At 37.9% G+C, this 12,833-nt stretch overlaps 1 protein-coding gene across 1 annotated transcript in view; it reads right to left on the minus strand.

The window, feature by feature from the left end:
* The window catches only part of LOC141434557 (neuropeptide SIFamide receptor-like), a 116,844-nt gene extending 105,438 nt beyond the window's left edge, over nt 1-11,406 (minus strand). The window contains exons 1-2 of the mRNA XM_074096987.1: nt 11,165-11,406; nt 8,075-8,090 (exon numbers count right to left, since the gene is read on the minus strand). Coding sequence (XP_073953088.1) covers nt 8,075-8,090; nt 11,165-11,320 — 172 coding nt within the window. The 5' untranslated portion in view covers nt 11,321-11,406. The remainder of the gene's footprint in view (nt 1-8,074; nt 8,091-11,164) is intronic.
* Between the last annotated feature and the right edge of the window lie 1,427 nt (nt 11,407-12,833).

The following is a 12,833-nucleotide window of genomic DNA, read 5'->3' on the forward strand; positions in this document are numbered from 1 at the left end:
AATGTATTGTGTAACAAAACAAACTAAAAAATTTAAACCAATAAAGAAAACCCAGGTCTTCGCAATCTGTGCTGCGTGCTATAACACCTACACCACCGCTGGACACAGCACGGATTGCTGAGGCCTGGGTCGATTCCCAGGCTGGTCTCTTTTTTCTGGTTTTTCTGTGCATCCATGTCTCAGTTTTCGATATGGTCGGGATTCACGATACCCGTACCCTTAGTGTAAGTTTTCGGTTATAAAATACGTCTCGATCGCGTTCGCGTTAAAATCTCAATTTGTATGGAAACAAGAACATCGCAAACGTTCCGCTAGAGCGCTGTTCGTGTTCCATACAAATTGAGATTTTAACGCGAACGCGATCGAGACGTATTTGTAAACGAAAATTACACTAAGGGTACAGTAAAAGTAACAATAATTTGGAGTTGAAATAAAACATACAAAAAGAATCCAAAAAACCAATCATAATTTGGGTGCTTAGTAGCGACATCTCTTGTCTGGTGAGCGGTTAGTTCCGAAAGAATGTGACTCTCTCGATGAGAGCGGAACATAGATGGCGCTAGTGCTGCTGCATATGTAGCGTAGTAGAAATAAGCAACCTGAAATATGTATGCATAGGAAAAAATCGTGTCTAGATTCCTGTCCACGGTGGTGTAAGGGTTAATAGCACGCAGCACGGATTGCTGAGATCTGGGTTCGATTCCCAGCGCTGGTCTCTTTTCTGGTTTGTGCATCCATGTCTCAGTTTGTATTTTCGATATAATTTGCCCGTTCTAAATGTTAAATATTGATTAAGAATTACTTGTAAATACCTAAGTATACTGTTTGCAACTACTTGAAATAAATATTTATAACTTCTAGTCCATTAATAAATCACGTTTTTATCCCACTTCCCACTCGCTTCTATATCCATTGACCTGGCTCTTCCGCAGAGGCCAAGCTCTCGCCTCCGCTACCACCTACACTTCCACTAAAAATGCCAACCCTACTAAAACCTTTGCGAGCCACGTCAAACTTTGTTCTTTGAATTTTTCTTTATCCTCTTTTAGCTGAGGACGCTCAATGGTAAATAAGACCTTGCTCGCTCAAATCTCCCATGCTCTTGTATCGAAAGTCAGACATCTTTCCACAGTAGGATATAAAAAACAGTAAAGCTGCACTCACATTTATCTGTCGTGTTGCTTTTGATGCTCTGTCTCTCTTTCTTTCTGTCTCTCTCTCTCTAGAGCTTGTGATGCGACACAACACAAGCCATCACAACACACTGCATATGATAAATGTACGCCAACCATATAAAATGTGTGAAACCATACCAACCGTTCTGATGCGTCACGACACAACACGACAGATAAATATGAATGGCTTAAAGCTCACCACACACAGACGACAGGTGCGGGTCCCGTGACGGCTATTAAATAGCGCCGACCCGCGCGAGTTAAAGGTGTTGACAGCCCTAATATCTCTTTTGTCAGCAGAAACTAACGCATCTTCAGCACTGCCGAATACGTCAATGCTGAACTGCATAATATTAATATAATAGTAGTAATTAATTTATTTTTAGTTAGAATACTCTTAACTGTAAGACTGGATTGTTACTCTGCTAGTTTGAATAAAAATAAGTAAAATAAATTATTTTTTTTAAATTAAAGTCCTGACGATCCACTTAATTGGCGCAGCCGTTAGGAATCCCGTCGTTATCCTTCTGCGTCCTGTATCCCGATTTACGTTTCGGGATCGCGTCGCGTCGGGCATCGTGCGTTTTCACGCTTGAACGGGAAGAACGAACAAATAAATTTATTAAGCATCGTCAAGAGGCCGCCGCAGAAGCTGTCCAGTTCCAGCCGATCCAGTCACTCCAGGAAGCTGTCCAGATCCAGCAGATCCTGCCAGTCCAGAGATTCCAACCAGCCGTAAGGACACGTGAAAGCTGCCGGGGGGAATGTGAGTCAATCTTTTTCATCATCCTTTCTGTCCTTTCATACGTATCCTTATGTGCATTAAATATATGTGTGTTATTAGGGATTAGCCAACGCCGTAATAACATCGTAACAATATTGTAGAGCGTCAAATTCCACTCACAATATTGACCCAGTTACCCTTTAAGCATTATAGCTAAGTAATTGTTGCGTAATTTTTTTTAATTTATAATGGAAGGCATTAACCGAGTTCCTGTGGAAATAGTTAAGATTATCCCGATCTTTGAAGGGGATGCGAGAACACTCCCATTATTTATAAAAAAGTGCGAGTACATTATAAGTAAATTTGCGGGGGAGGACGCTCAAAACGAGTATCTATTTCATGTAATTACGAGTAGACTCGCAGGGCCTGCCGCGAACCTAGTAGGGGAACGTGATCAAATTAGTAATTGGGGCGAGCTAAAATATTTGCTTAGCCAACATTTTGGCGATCCCAGGACCGAGGAATGCCTACTGTTAGAGCTAGAGGCGTTAAAAATAAATAGGGGCGAAAGTTATTTGGATTTCTGTCATAGAGTTCAACACCATAGAAGTATCTTACTAGCGAAAGTAATAGAGAGCATTAACGACGTCACATTGCGTGCTGCCAAAACTCAGATTTACACGCATACTTCCTTGAATGTTTTTCTTTATAATTTGCCACCATTTTTAGTTCGTTTAGTGAGACTAAGAAATATAACGACCTTAGAAGATGCCCTGAAAACCGTCATGGAGGAACAAAACTTCCAGACAGTTTATGATATGAAAAATCCATCTAGACCATCTAGAATTAACAGACCGAACCCTAGTAGTGCGGAGAATACCCCCAGAAACAGTAGTATAGGTTACGAAAATCAGCAGCAACAGAACATAGGTCATAGGCCACCGAATAATTTAGGTAACTCAATTCAGTTTAGAAATAACAGACCGCAGAATGGTAATAATTCACATAACTTTAGAAATCAATCGCAACAGCTCAGTAGGTTCCCACATAGTCAGCATATGACGGCCAATGCACCTTTTAATGCAACGCCGAGTCAGCACAGGCCGGTCAACGTACCGCCTCGCGCGACATACGGTAATACAACACCTCACGGGACGTCGGGTTCAAACACCGATGTCACAATGCGGACGGCTAGCTCGAGGCGTGTAAATTATACCGAAAATTTTGATCAAAATAACTTGTTTTTGGAACCTAGTGCAGGACCCTCGTCCGGGCCGTACCAGGACCATGAAAATGAGGTAGAAAATTTTTGCATAGGGGCCTCAGGAAGCGGGAACGAATAGAGCTAAATTATAATGAACTACGCAGATTGCCACATATCGTTATACCCGAATTGAAGGCTGTATTTATGATAGATACAGGAAGTACGAGGTCTTTTATCAGTCCCCAAGTGGCGGAACAGTATTACCACAAATTTAAGCAGCAGGAAAGTTTTGAGGTCGTTAGTACCCACGCGACGAGTAGACACAATGAAGTTGTGTACATTCCCCTGCCAAAAATATTTAATAGCTCCGATCGTCATAAGTTTTATGTATATAGTGTAGACAGTAAATATGACGGCTTGATCGGTAGCGACCTACTTAAACAGTTGGACGCGAATATAGATATGAAAAGCCAAATGCTTTTTACTAGAACGGCACAAATACCTATAATTTACACACCTCCTATGAAGGAAACGTATATATTGCCCCCACGTAGCGAACTTAGGGTTAAATTGCCGGTAAATTTATTAAAAGGCGATGCCATATTAGGTTTTAAACAATTTACGGAAGGGATTAGAATGCCCACCGCGTTAGTTAAGTGTGAGAATGGTTACGCAACCACCGTTATACAAAACTGCAAGTCACAAGAAATGACTTTAGTAGTTACAGCGCCTTTTAAAGTAGAGCCTTATGCAAATGAGAAAATTGCTATTAACTTTACAAAGGATGCCAATGAGACGGACAGATTGCTTTCAGAAAATCTCTCAAAATTGAGATTAGACGATTTAAATGAGGAAGAAAGGAAGGTGATAGGACAATTGTGTGAAGAATATAAGGATATTTTTTACTGTGAGGACATTCCGTTGTCGTTCACAAATCAGGTAAAACATAAAATTAGAACGGTCAACGAGGACCCAGTTTTTATCAGAGCACATAGGATGCCCCCGGTTCAAACCGAGGAAATCAGAAGGCAGGTAGAAAAAATGTTAAAGGACGATGTAATCCAGGAGTCACATTCTCCTTGGAGTGCTCCAGTCCATTTAGTCCCTAAAAAGGTCGATATGTCGGGACAACAAAAGTGGCGGATGGTGGTCGACTATAGGCGTCTTAACGACATCACGGTCGATGACAAATACCCTTTGCCAAATATAAACGACTTGTTCGACATGTTAGGAAAAAGTGTTTATTTTACTACATTAGACCTGGCTAGCGGGTACCACCAAATTGAGATGGACCGACAGGACAAAACAAAAACGGGTTTCAGCACACCTTTCGGGCATTATGAATTTAATAGAATGCCGTTCGGGCTAAAAACGGCTCCCGCTACGTTCCAACGAGCGATGGACAACGTCCTCAGGGGTTTGCAAGGCTTGCATTGCCTTGTATACCTCGACGATGTTATAATATTTTCTAAAAGCCTGGAAGAACACGTAGTTAAGCTTCGAGCAGTTTTCAATAGATTTAGGGAAACAAACTTAAAAGTGCAGTTAGATAAGTCTCATTTCCTTAGGAAAGAAGTCCTCTACCTAGGACATACTATCACAAGTGAAGGTCTCAAACCCAACAACGACAAAATTGAAGCGGTACTTAACTATCCATTACCGAAGACAACAACTGAAATTAAAAGCTTTTTAGGACTTGTAGGTTATTATAGGAAATTTATCAAAGACTTCGCTAAGATAACTAGACCTTTTACAGCATGTTTGAAGAAAGGAAAAAAGATTGTCATTGATGACGAATACAAGAAGAGCTTTCAACTTTGCAAAGAGCTTTTAACTAATGCTCCTTTATTACAGTTCCCAGATTTTAAAAAACCATTTATCCTTACCACAGACGCGTCAAACTTCGCGATCGGTGCGGTTCTATCTCAAGGGACCATTGGGTCAGAAAAACCTATAGCTTATTTTAGTAAAACCTTAAGTGACACACAAGCGAGATACAGTACCATAGAAAAAGAGCTTTTAGCAGTAATAGAAGGAGTTAAACATTTCAGACCTTACTTATACGGGAATAAATTCACAATTTTTACAGACCACAGACCTCTGGCGTGGTTGTACTCTCTAAAGGAGCCCAATAGTAAGCTAACAAGATGGCGCCTAAGGTTACAAGAATATAACTTTGATATATGTTATAAAAAAGGAAGTCAAAACACAAACGCCGACGCACTGTCTCGTATAAGACTTAATATAACAAACGACGACGATGCGTCCATGAAAGTCAACATAGACGAGGAAGACTTTGACTTAGACAAATTCGTTAGGGACACAGCCACAAAAATGCTGGTAGATACCGAGCCAGTTACACCACAACCCGACATAGAAATAGTTGAGATTTCTGATTCAGATGATGGTGCCACTGCTCATTCTATTTCCAACAGAGAACATGAAGGCATCCCAATCTTGAATGAGGCCATAGATACGAAGCCTAGGCAGATTATAGTTTACACGTGGCTAAAAGATAGTATTAGCGTTAAAGACATATCGAATAAAAAACAAAGAATTTTAGAAGTACACATGCCACTAAATAATGAGGATTTGGTAAAGAAATTTTTGAAGGAATATGCAGATATGAAGAATAAATATTACGTTTACTTTGAAGACCCCGCTTTCAGAAAAACTTTCAGTTGTGTCGTGACGAAACTTTACAAAAAGGGTAAGCAGAATCTAGTCGAATGTACAGAACGGGTTGTTAACCTAACAGAATCAGAGGAGGACCAAAAAACAATCACAATTCAGTACCACGAAGGTAAAACTTGCCATAGGGGTATTAATGAAACACTAGCGAAAATTAAAAGGCATTATTGGTGGAACAATATGAAAGAAACAATTTCGGCAATAATTAATGGATGTGAACAGTGTCGTATGATGAAGTATGAAAGAAAACCCATCAAGCCACCTATTCAACTTACTCAAACCCAAGAAACCCCATTTCAGGAAATTTTCATGGACCTTCTATTTATTGAAGGCAAATATTACCTGACCGCAGTAGACGCTTTCAGTAAGCTAGGCCAAGCGATAGGCATACCAAACCGTAGTACTCCGGAAGTAGTTAGAGCTTTGATTAAGTACTTTAGTATCTACGGCATACCTCAAAAACTCAGTTGCGACTCAGGAGCAGAATTTAACAATGAACTCATGAAGGAGTTGTTAGCTTTGTACAAAATAGACCTACACATAGGTACGCCAAACAACCCTAGTTCTATGTCGATAGTTGAACGTTTTCATTCCACAATAATCGAAATTTATCGTCTAGCTAAATACGATAAAAGCGAATTAGATGCCGCATCAGTTATGACATACGCCATCATGGCATATAATAGCACCATTCATAGCGCAACAACGTTTACACCTTTTGAAATTGTTTTTGGTCATACAGACTCCGGTAATCCATTCAATATAGATAGAGAAAGAAACCTCCTGCAAAAACTACTTCAGGATCATAGAAAGAGACTTAAAGTCCTATATGAATATGTTAGTGAAAAATTAGTTAATGATAAAGTTAAAGTTAGGGAGAAGAAGGGCGGCGAAACCCCACCCGAAATACAAGAAGGTGATGTCATATTTATGAAGGACACCCGAATCCGTAAAGCTAAAGAACTTCCTAGATATGACAAGGCCAAAGTGACCGGCAACCCATCTAGAAATATTATCCCGGTGCAAGTTAAAAAACGCAACACTCGCGTAGCAGTTAAAAATATCAAACGACCTCCACAGGTGGCGTGTGATATTACTGACGGCCCTGGCACATCAGGGATGCAGCCTCAACATCCAAAACCTGGAGCGGAATCCAGGGATAGCTCCAGTCAGGATAGGTACAGCTCTGATGAGGACTAGTTCCTGGAGCATAATTAAAGTAATAGATTTAGAATATGTAAGTGCACTTTTTGAAAGTAATCTAGAGCAGTATAATAAGTTAAAGCACCTTATCGATAGTAATAGTGAATCCCGAAAAGAACTAATGGGTTTGGAAATCCAGGTTGATTCCTTTACAGATTTATCCAGAGATAGATTACGCCAGATATTACCATCAGCAAGGGTGAAAAGAGGCATTCTTAACCCATTAGGATCAGTAGTAAAAATAATAACGGGAAATTTAGATAATGATGACGCCATTAGGTATAACTCTGTAATTGATAGTTTAAAGCATAAGGAAAGTTCTGTAGAAAATAAGATTACATTAATGCAAAGGGCATTTGATAAGTTAGTTAACGTTTCAGATGATATCAATTTTAATGTTAAGCACTTGGGTTATAAAACCAAGCAATTGGAAAACATTCAAAAGGAAGAAATTAAACATTTTAATATTATGTCTATGATGAACAGTATGTATCAAATCCTTAATAACTTTCGGACCATTTATAATATTATTCAGGAAATTGAAACTGCTATAGCTTTCAGCAAACTAAGTACTTTACACCAATCTGTAATAAATTCGACCGAATTATTTAATATTCTCATTGAAATTGAAAAACATGCTACCTTAACTTATCCTGTTTCTAAAGAAAACTTACTTTATATAGAACGTAGTATAGAATTAAAATCATATATTAGTAATAGTCATTTAACATTTGTATTGGAAATCCCATTAATAGAGAAAAACACATATATTTTTTACAAGGTTGTTCCCATCCCAATATATAACCCGGACACACATCAAACCTTTGCTATCATTCCCAAATACCCTTACCTTATGATGAACAGATTAATACTCAGACCCGTAGCGAAACACTGCGAAGAGATGGAAGAAAATAAGTTCATCTGCACTGAAGACGACGTAGTGCAGCAGCCAACAGCGACATGCATCGAACAACTAATGCTGCTACGAGACAACCTGGCAAACTGCAACCAGCAACTGATCAAAACAGAAGAACAAGTTATCCAAAAAATCACAGCTGACCATTGGTTACTTCATACGCAAAAAAATACGGTACTGACAGAGACCTGCGGAGACGAAGCGTCAAAGCATAATTTAGAAGGAACTTTTATACTAACTCCAAATAAACACTGTGAAACAAAAATAAATAACATAACTATAAAAGCAGTCAGCAACTCAACTTTAACGACATATAACCTACCACCAGTCATGTTACCAGAGCTCCAGATCGAGACCCAGAGAGTTGACAGCGAAGTGGATCTTCGAGGAGTGGACTTCGGCGACATAAGAGACATCCTCAATAGTGTTAAATTCAATAGTGAAAATACAAGTAGTGATTTCCTTATTAATTATCGAGTCAGTGTATGGACCATAATACTATATGTAATAGCATTTGTTATAGCATTAAGTTATTTGTCTTTTAAATTATATTTCATACTTTTCAAACGAAATTATCTGAAGCCGACTAAGCCTCCTTCAGGTAATTTCTCTCTTGAGGAGGGAGGAGTTAAAGGTGTTGACAGCCCTAATATCTCTTTTGTCAGCAGAAACTAACGCATCTTCAGCACTGCCGAATACGTCAATGCTGAACTGCATAATATTAATATAAATAGTAGTAATTAATTTATTTTTAGTTAGAATACTCTTAACTGTAAGACTGGATTGTTACTCTGCTAGTTTGAATAAAAATAAGTAAAATAAATTATTTTTTTTAAATTAAAGTCCTGACGATCCACTTAATTCGCGCCGTCGGTGTGACAGCGTCCATATACCGCCACGTAAATACCATCGCGGACCCGCGCACGACCCGCGCCCGTCGTCTGTGTGTGTTGAGCTAAAAAAGGTGTCTGACACGCCCGAAATAGGGTTCCGTAGCCACTACAAAAAAACTAATATTTTTCTAAGGATTTCCTATTTTGTACGGAATATTCCAAGTTTAGGTATATTTATACCTTAGGCTGCTATTTAGTCTTTAACTACTAATAATTCTCAAGAAAACTTAACCGTTATAGTTTCCTTGTAAGTTTGATATACTTATCATCATCCTGAATTTTTTTAAATATTTTCACCCACCGGTTTAGATTTAGAGAGGCCCCGGACGCTCGATTTGAATGAAAAAGTTGAATATTTTGCAAAGAAATCACTAAATCGAAAAATCGTTTAGCAACCCCCTGATAGTTTAAAAATACCTACTTATCCAACGATACCCCACAGTACAAGGTTAGTACTCGATCCCGTACTGTCAGCTAAATGCAAACTGTGTCACAGATTTACCACACGCAAGGGGACATTTGCATATAAAAGGCGATCTCCCAGGTCCCGCTAAGTACCTACCTACTTTGTTGATCGTTGTTTTGCCTCAGTGAAAGAGGTTTCTGATCTTTCTTGATTCCGGACACGATTATTTTCAGAATTGTAATCGTTTTATTTTATTTGAACTCTTTGTGGAAAAGGTTTTGATAAAAACTCAGCCCAGTTTGGGCCAACTTTATACTGCATCATAAATATAAACTTTTAGTTTGTAAAATAAAATAGTATCTGGGACTGGGAGATTGAACTTCGCTCGGGTGAAAGTTCGAAGACACGCGTTTTCTCAAAGATAAGACCAAATTAGATCAATTATTGTTCGTCCTCAAAATCGTTAGAAACGTTTCTGAGAATATAGGTACCTACATATAATTATAAGAATTACTCGTTTAAAGATATAATTTTATCTGACTAAACTCGATTAAAAGAAACGTTTTCATTACGAGTGAGGCTAACGGTAGGTAGTTTAATGTTCAAAATAAATATTTTCTTTCTTTCTTAAAAAAAAAAACTTCCTTTTGCTTTCTATACTTTTGTTGCCTGTACCTGTATTGTCATTTAATAATGCTATCTATACCAAATTTCAAGTCAATCCGCCCACGAGAAGTGCGTCAAATTTAACTTTCAAGATTTGATTGCACAGAGAAGAGACACTGGAACTGGTGAAACTAAATAAAAGTTCATTACAAAATTCTAAATCTGGGTCGAAATGAGTAAAACAAAGTCTTAATTTACGAACAAAGTAAATTAAAAGCTTGTTAACTCTTTTATTTAAGTGGCTAGGGATTTGTAACCCTCCTAAATGAGCAACTAGCACGAAAAGTAATTTATTCAAGCTTTTTAAAGACACGAATTTAAAATTCCAAACCAAATTACAGTCGCGTGAAGTGGGGTCACCCTGTTTTGAGTTTCATATGAAAGGTTTTATAATTACGTATTTAATTAATAACTATAACCGACATAAAAGTAAAAGCTACCTATTTATTTATGTGATATTCAAGATATTATTACCTATCTATTCTCTATCTCTGTAGGTACAGTCACCTGCATTAATGTATGACAAAGGCCCTAGAAAAGAAATAGAGTCGTATCACATATTATTGCACGTTTTGCTGTGTCAGATATTGGCGTTGCTGACTGGAAAATACAATTTATAAGAGACGCTATACAAAGTAAATAAAGGGTAATATTATTAAAAGCATACAAAAATACTAACGATTCTATCGAGGAACACGACATGTTATCCAACATGTGATCGAACGTTTCTATACCTCGTATGTTGACAGTTCTCTATAGGTACTATTTCATTTTCACCCAAACACAGCACAATTCAATGTCTAAGCGAGCTTTTATGATAATTTTATTTGATTTAGATATGTACTTTTCTCATGAAACACAAGTGATAGATAACCATGACGTAAATATAATCGATTATTGATAAAATTAGTAAGGGGCCTTTTCACAAACATTAACGATTTTTAGCTGTATAATCAGGTCAGTACAGGTTTAACCGATTTTGATAAAAATCGTATGTGGCATTATATACATATGAACTTTCGAAGTTTAAAGTGATTTCCATAATCCCAGCAACTGTTACGTCACTCGCTCACTTTCCTTCATAACACAGGGTAACCTAAAAAAAATAAACGCCGAAAAAAACTCAAAAAAAAAAATAATACTTAATCCTGTTTTATTTATCCAGTCCACCTAGATACTTTGGAACCTCTGGGATAGACCTACCAAAGCATTTTACCCACGGTAAAAACGAAGACGCAATCGCAATTATTAAGGAATTTAAGCACAAACTCACCAGTTATATGAACAGCAATTGCTGGTGGCATTACAAAAATGCCCACCAGCAGATCAGCAACCGCCAAGCTGGTGACGAAGCAGTTGGTGACCGTCCTCAACCGCTTGGTGGTGACCACAGCCGAAATGATCAAAGTATTACCGATCACAGTAACTACTATCAACAACATCAGTAGCACAACAACACTGTACTCAAACGTATCGTACACAGTCGAACCGCACTCACTATTGTTACTGCTGGCACACACATTTTGTACTATTTGATAAGTGACTGACTGAGTCGCATTTTCTTCGCGTTTTCTATAAGTATGCCGAGTTCTGTGTTGTTCCATTGTACGAGGTTTTCGATGATTTCCAGGTCGGTTAGTGATATCATGGGTTCAGCTGCTGTTTGACCGCATTTTCTGCAAAAAAAAAAAATTGGTCACAAGGGAAACAAGATTATTAAACTTGGAGCCTGTATACGCAATTAAAATAACCTAACAAAAGAACACTAAACACAGTAACTGAAAAACAGAGTTGCGGCCTAATTCGATATTAATTTTGTATTCTTCCCTCTAATGTATTTTATGTGTACCTATCGAATATGACATGTGTAAATACATGTTTCCTCTCTCCCTCTCTCTCTCTCAAACTTATTAAAGTTGAAAACCCTCAAACGTTATCATTCAAAAGTTACATTTTTTTTAACGGCTGGAGTGATTTTATTAAACAGCTAATAACCACCACGAAAAGTCAACTTGCTTTCACGGAAAAAAACTATTGAAATTGGGCCATCACATAATGAGAGGAGGCATGTGTTAGCAAAGGACAGTTAAGGCCGGATGTGAAGATGATGTACCTAATTTATGATTTAGATTCGGTTTGTTCCGCGTATCTAGATTTTAGAGAAGCTCGATATTTAGGCACAGTTGCATGCGCCTGTATCGACGAGAATTTAAATCATTAAATTAATAATGTCCGCGATAGTCTAAAACATTCATTTTTAAGTTATGCTTTATGTATTCAGTGACACAAAAAAGCATGTAGTTAAAAACAAGTTAATACCTTACTATAGTTCTGCACTCACTGGTTTTCCAACTATTTAATTATGTAAGCAAACGCAATACTAACTTTCATCTGCCTCTAAAGGTTGCAATATTCCGATCCAACATTTGCAATAAGACAGATGTTTACTCGTCTCCTCAGCTGAGATTGCAAAATAAGGAAAAAGGGGGTAGGGTAGTTTTAGTGATGGGACGATTCCGTGTATGCCATAAAAAATACTACATGGATTCCTATTAGTGAGGCTAGTGCTTAGCGAAGTCTAAAACCGTTATGGGGAGTGTTCAAAATGAAGAAGTGAAAACACACTTATCACCATACAGTATATTCCCACCACAGAAGTACAGAAGAAATAATATAATATTACAAAAACGATGGGAAAACACAATAAACTGAATAGGATTTTCTATCTAGAACTAATATGTCAGTCAGAAGACAGATGGTAAAACTAAAAAACGAACGTCTATTCCCACATGCGCATAATGAATGATCAAAACGGAAGCGGAAATACAGTCGCCACACGTTAATAAAATACGTTTCTTATTTGTTTAATAGTTATTAATTTCAAAGAAAATAATTCCGTAGCCAGGAAATAATTCCGATACCATTGGCCAATCCCGGCTAGTAAACAGCTGTATC

Source organism: Choristoneura fumiferana, chromosome 13 (genome assembly GCF_025370935.1).
Source record: "Choristoneura fumiferana chromosome 13, NRCan_CFum_1, whole genome shotgun sequence".
Lineage (NCBI taxonomy): Eukaryota > Metazoa > Arthropoda > Insecta > Lepidoptera > Tortricidae > Choristoneura > Choristoneura fumiferana.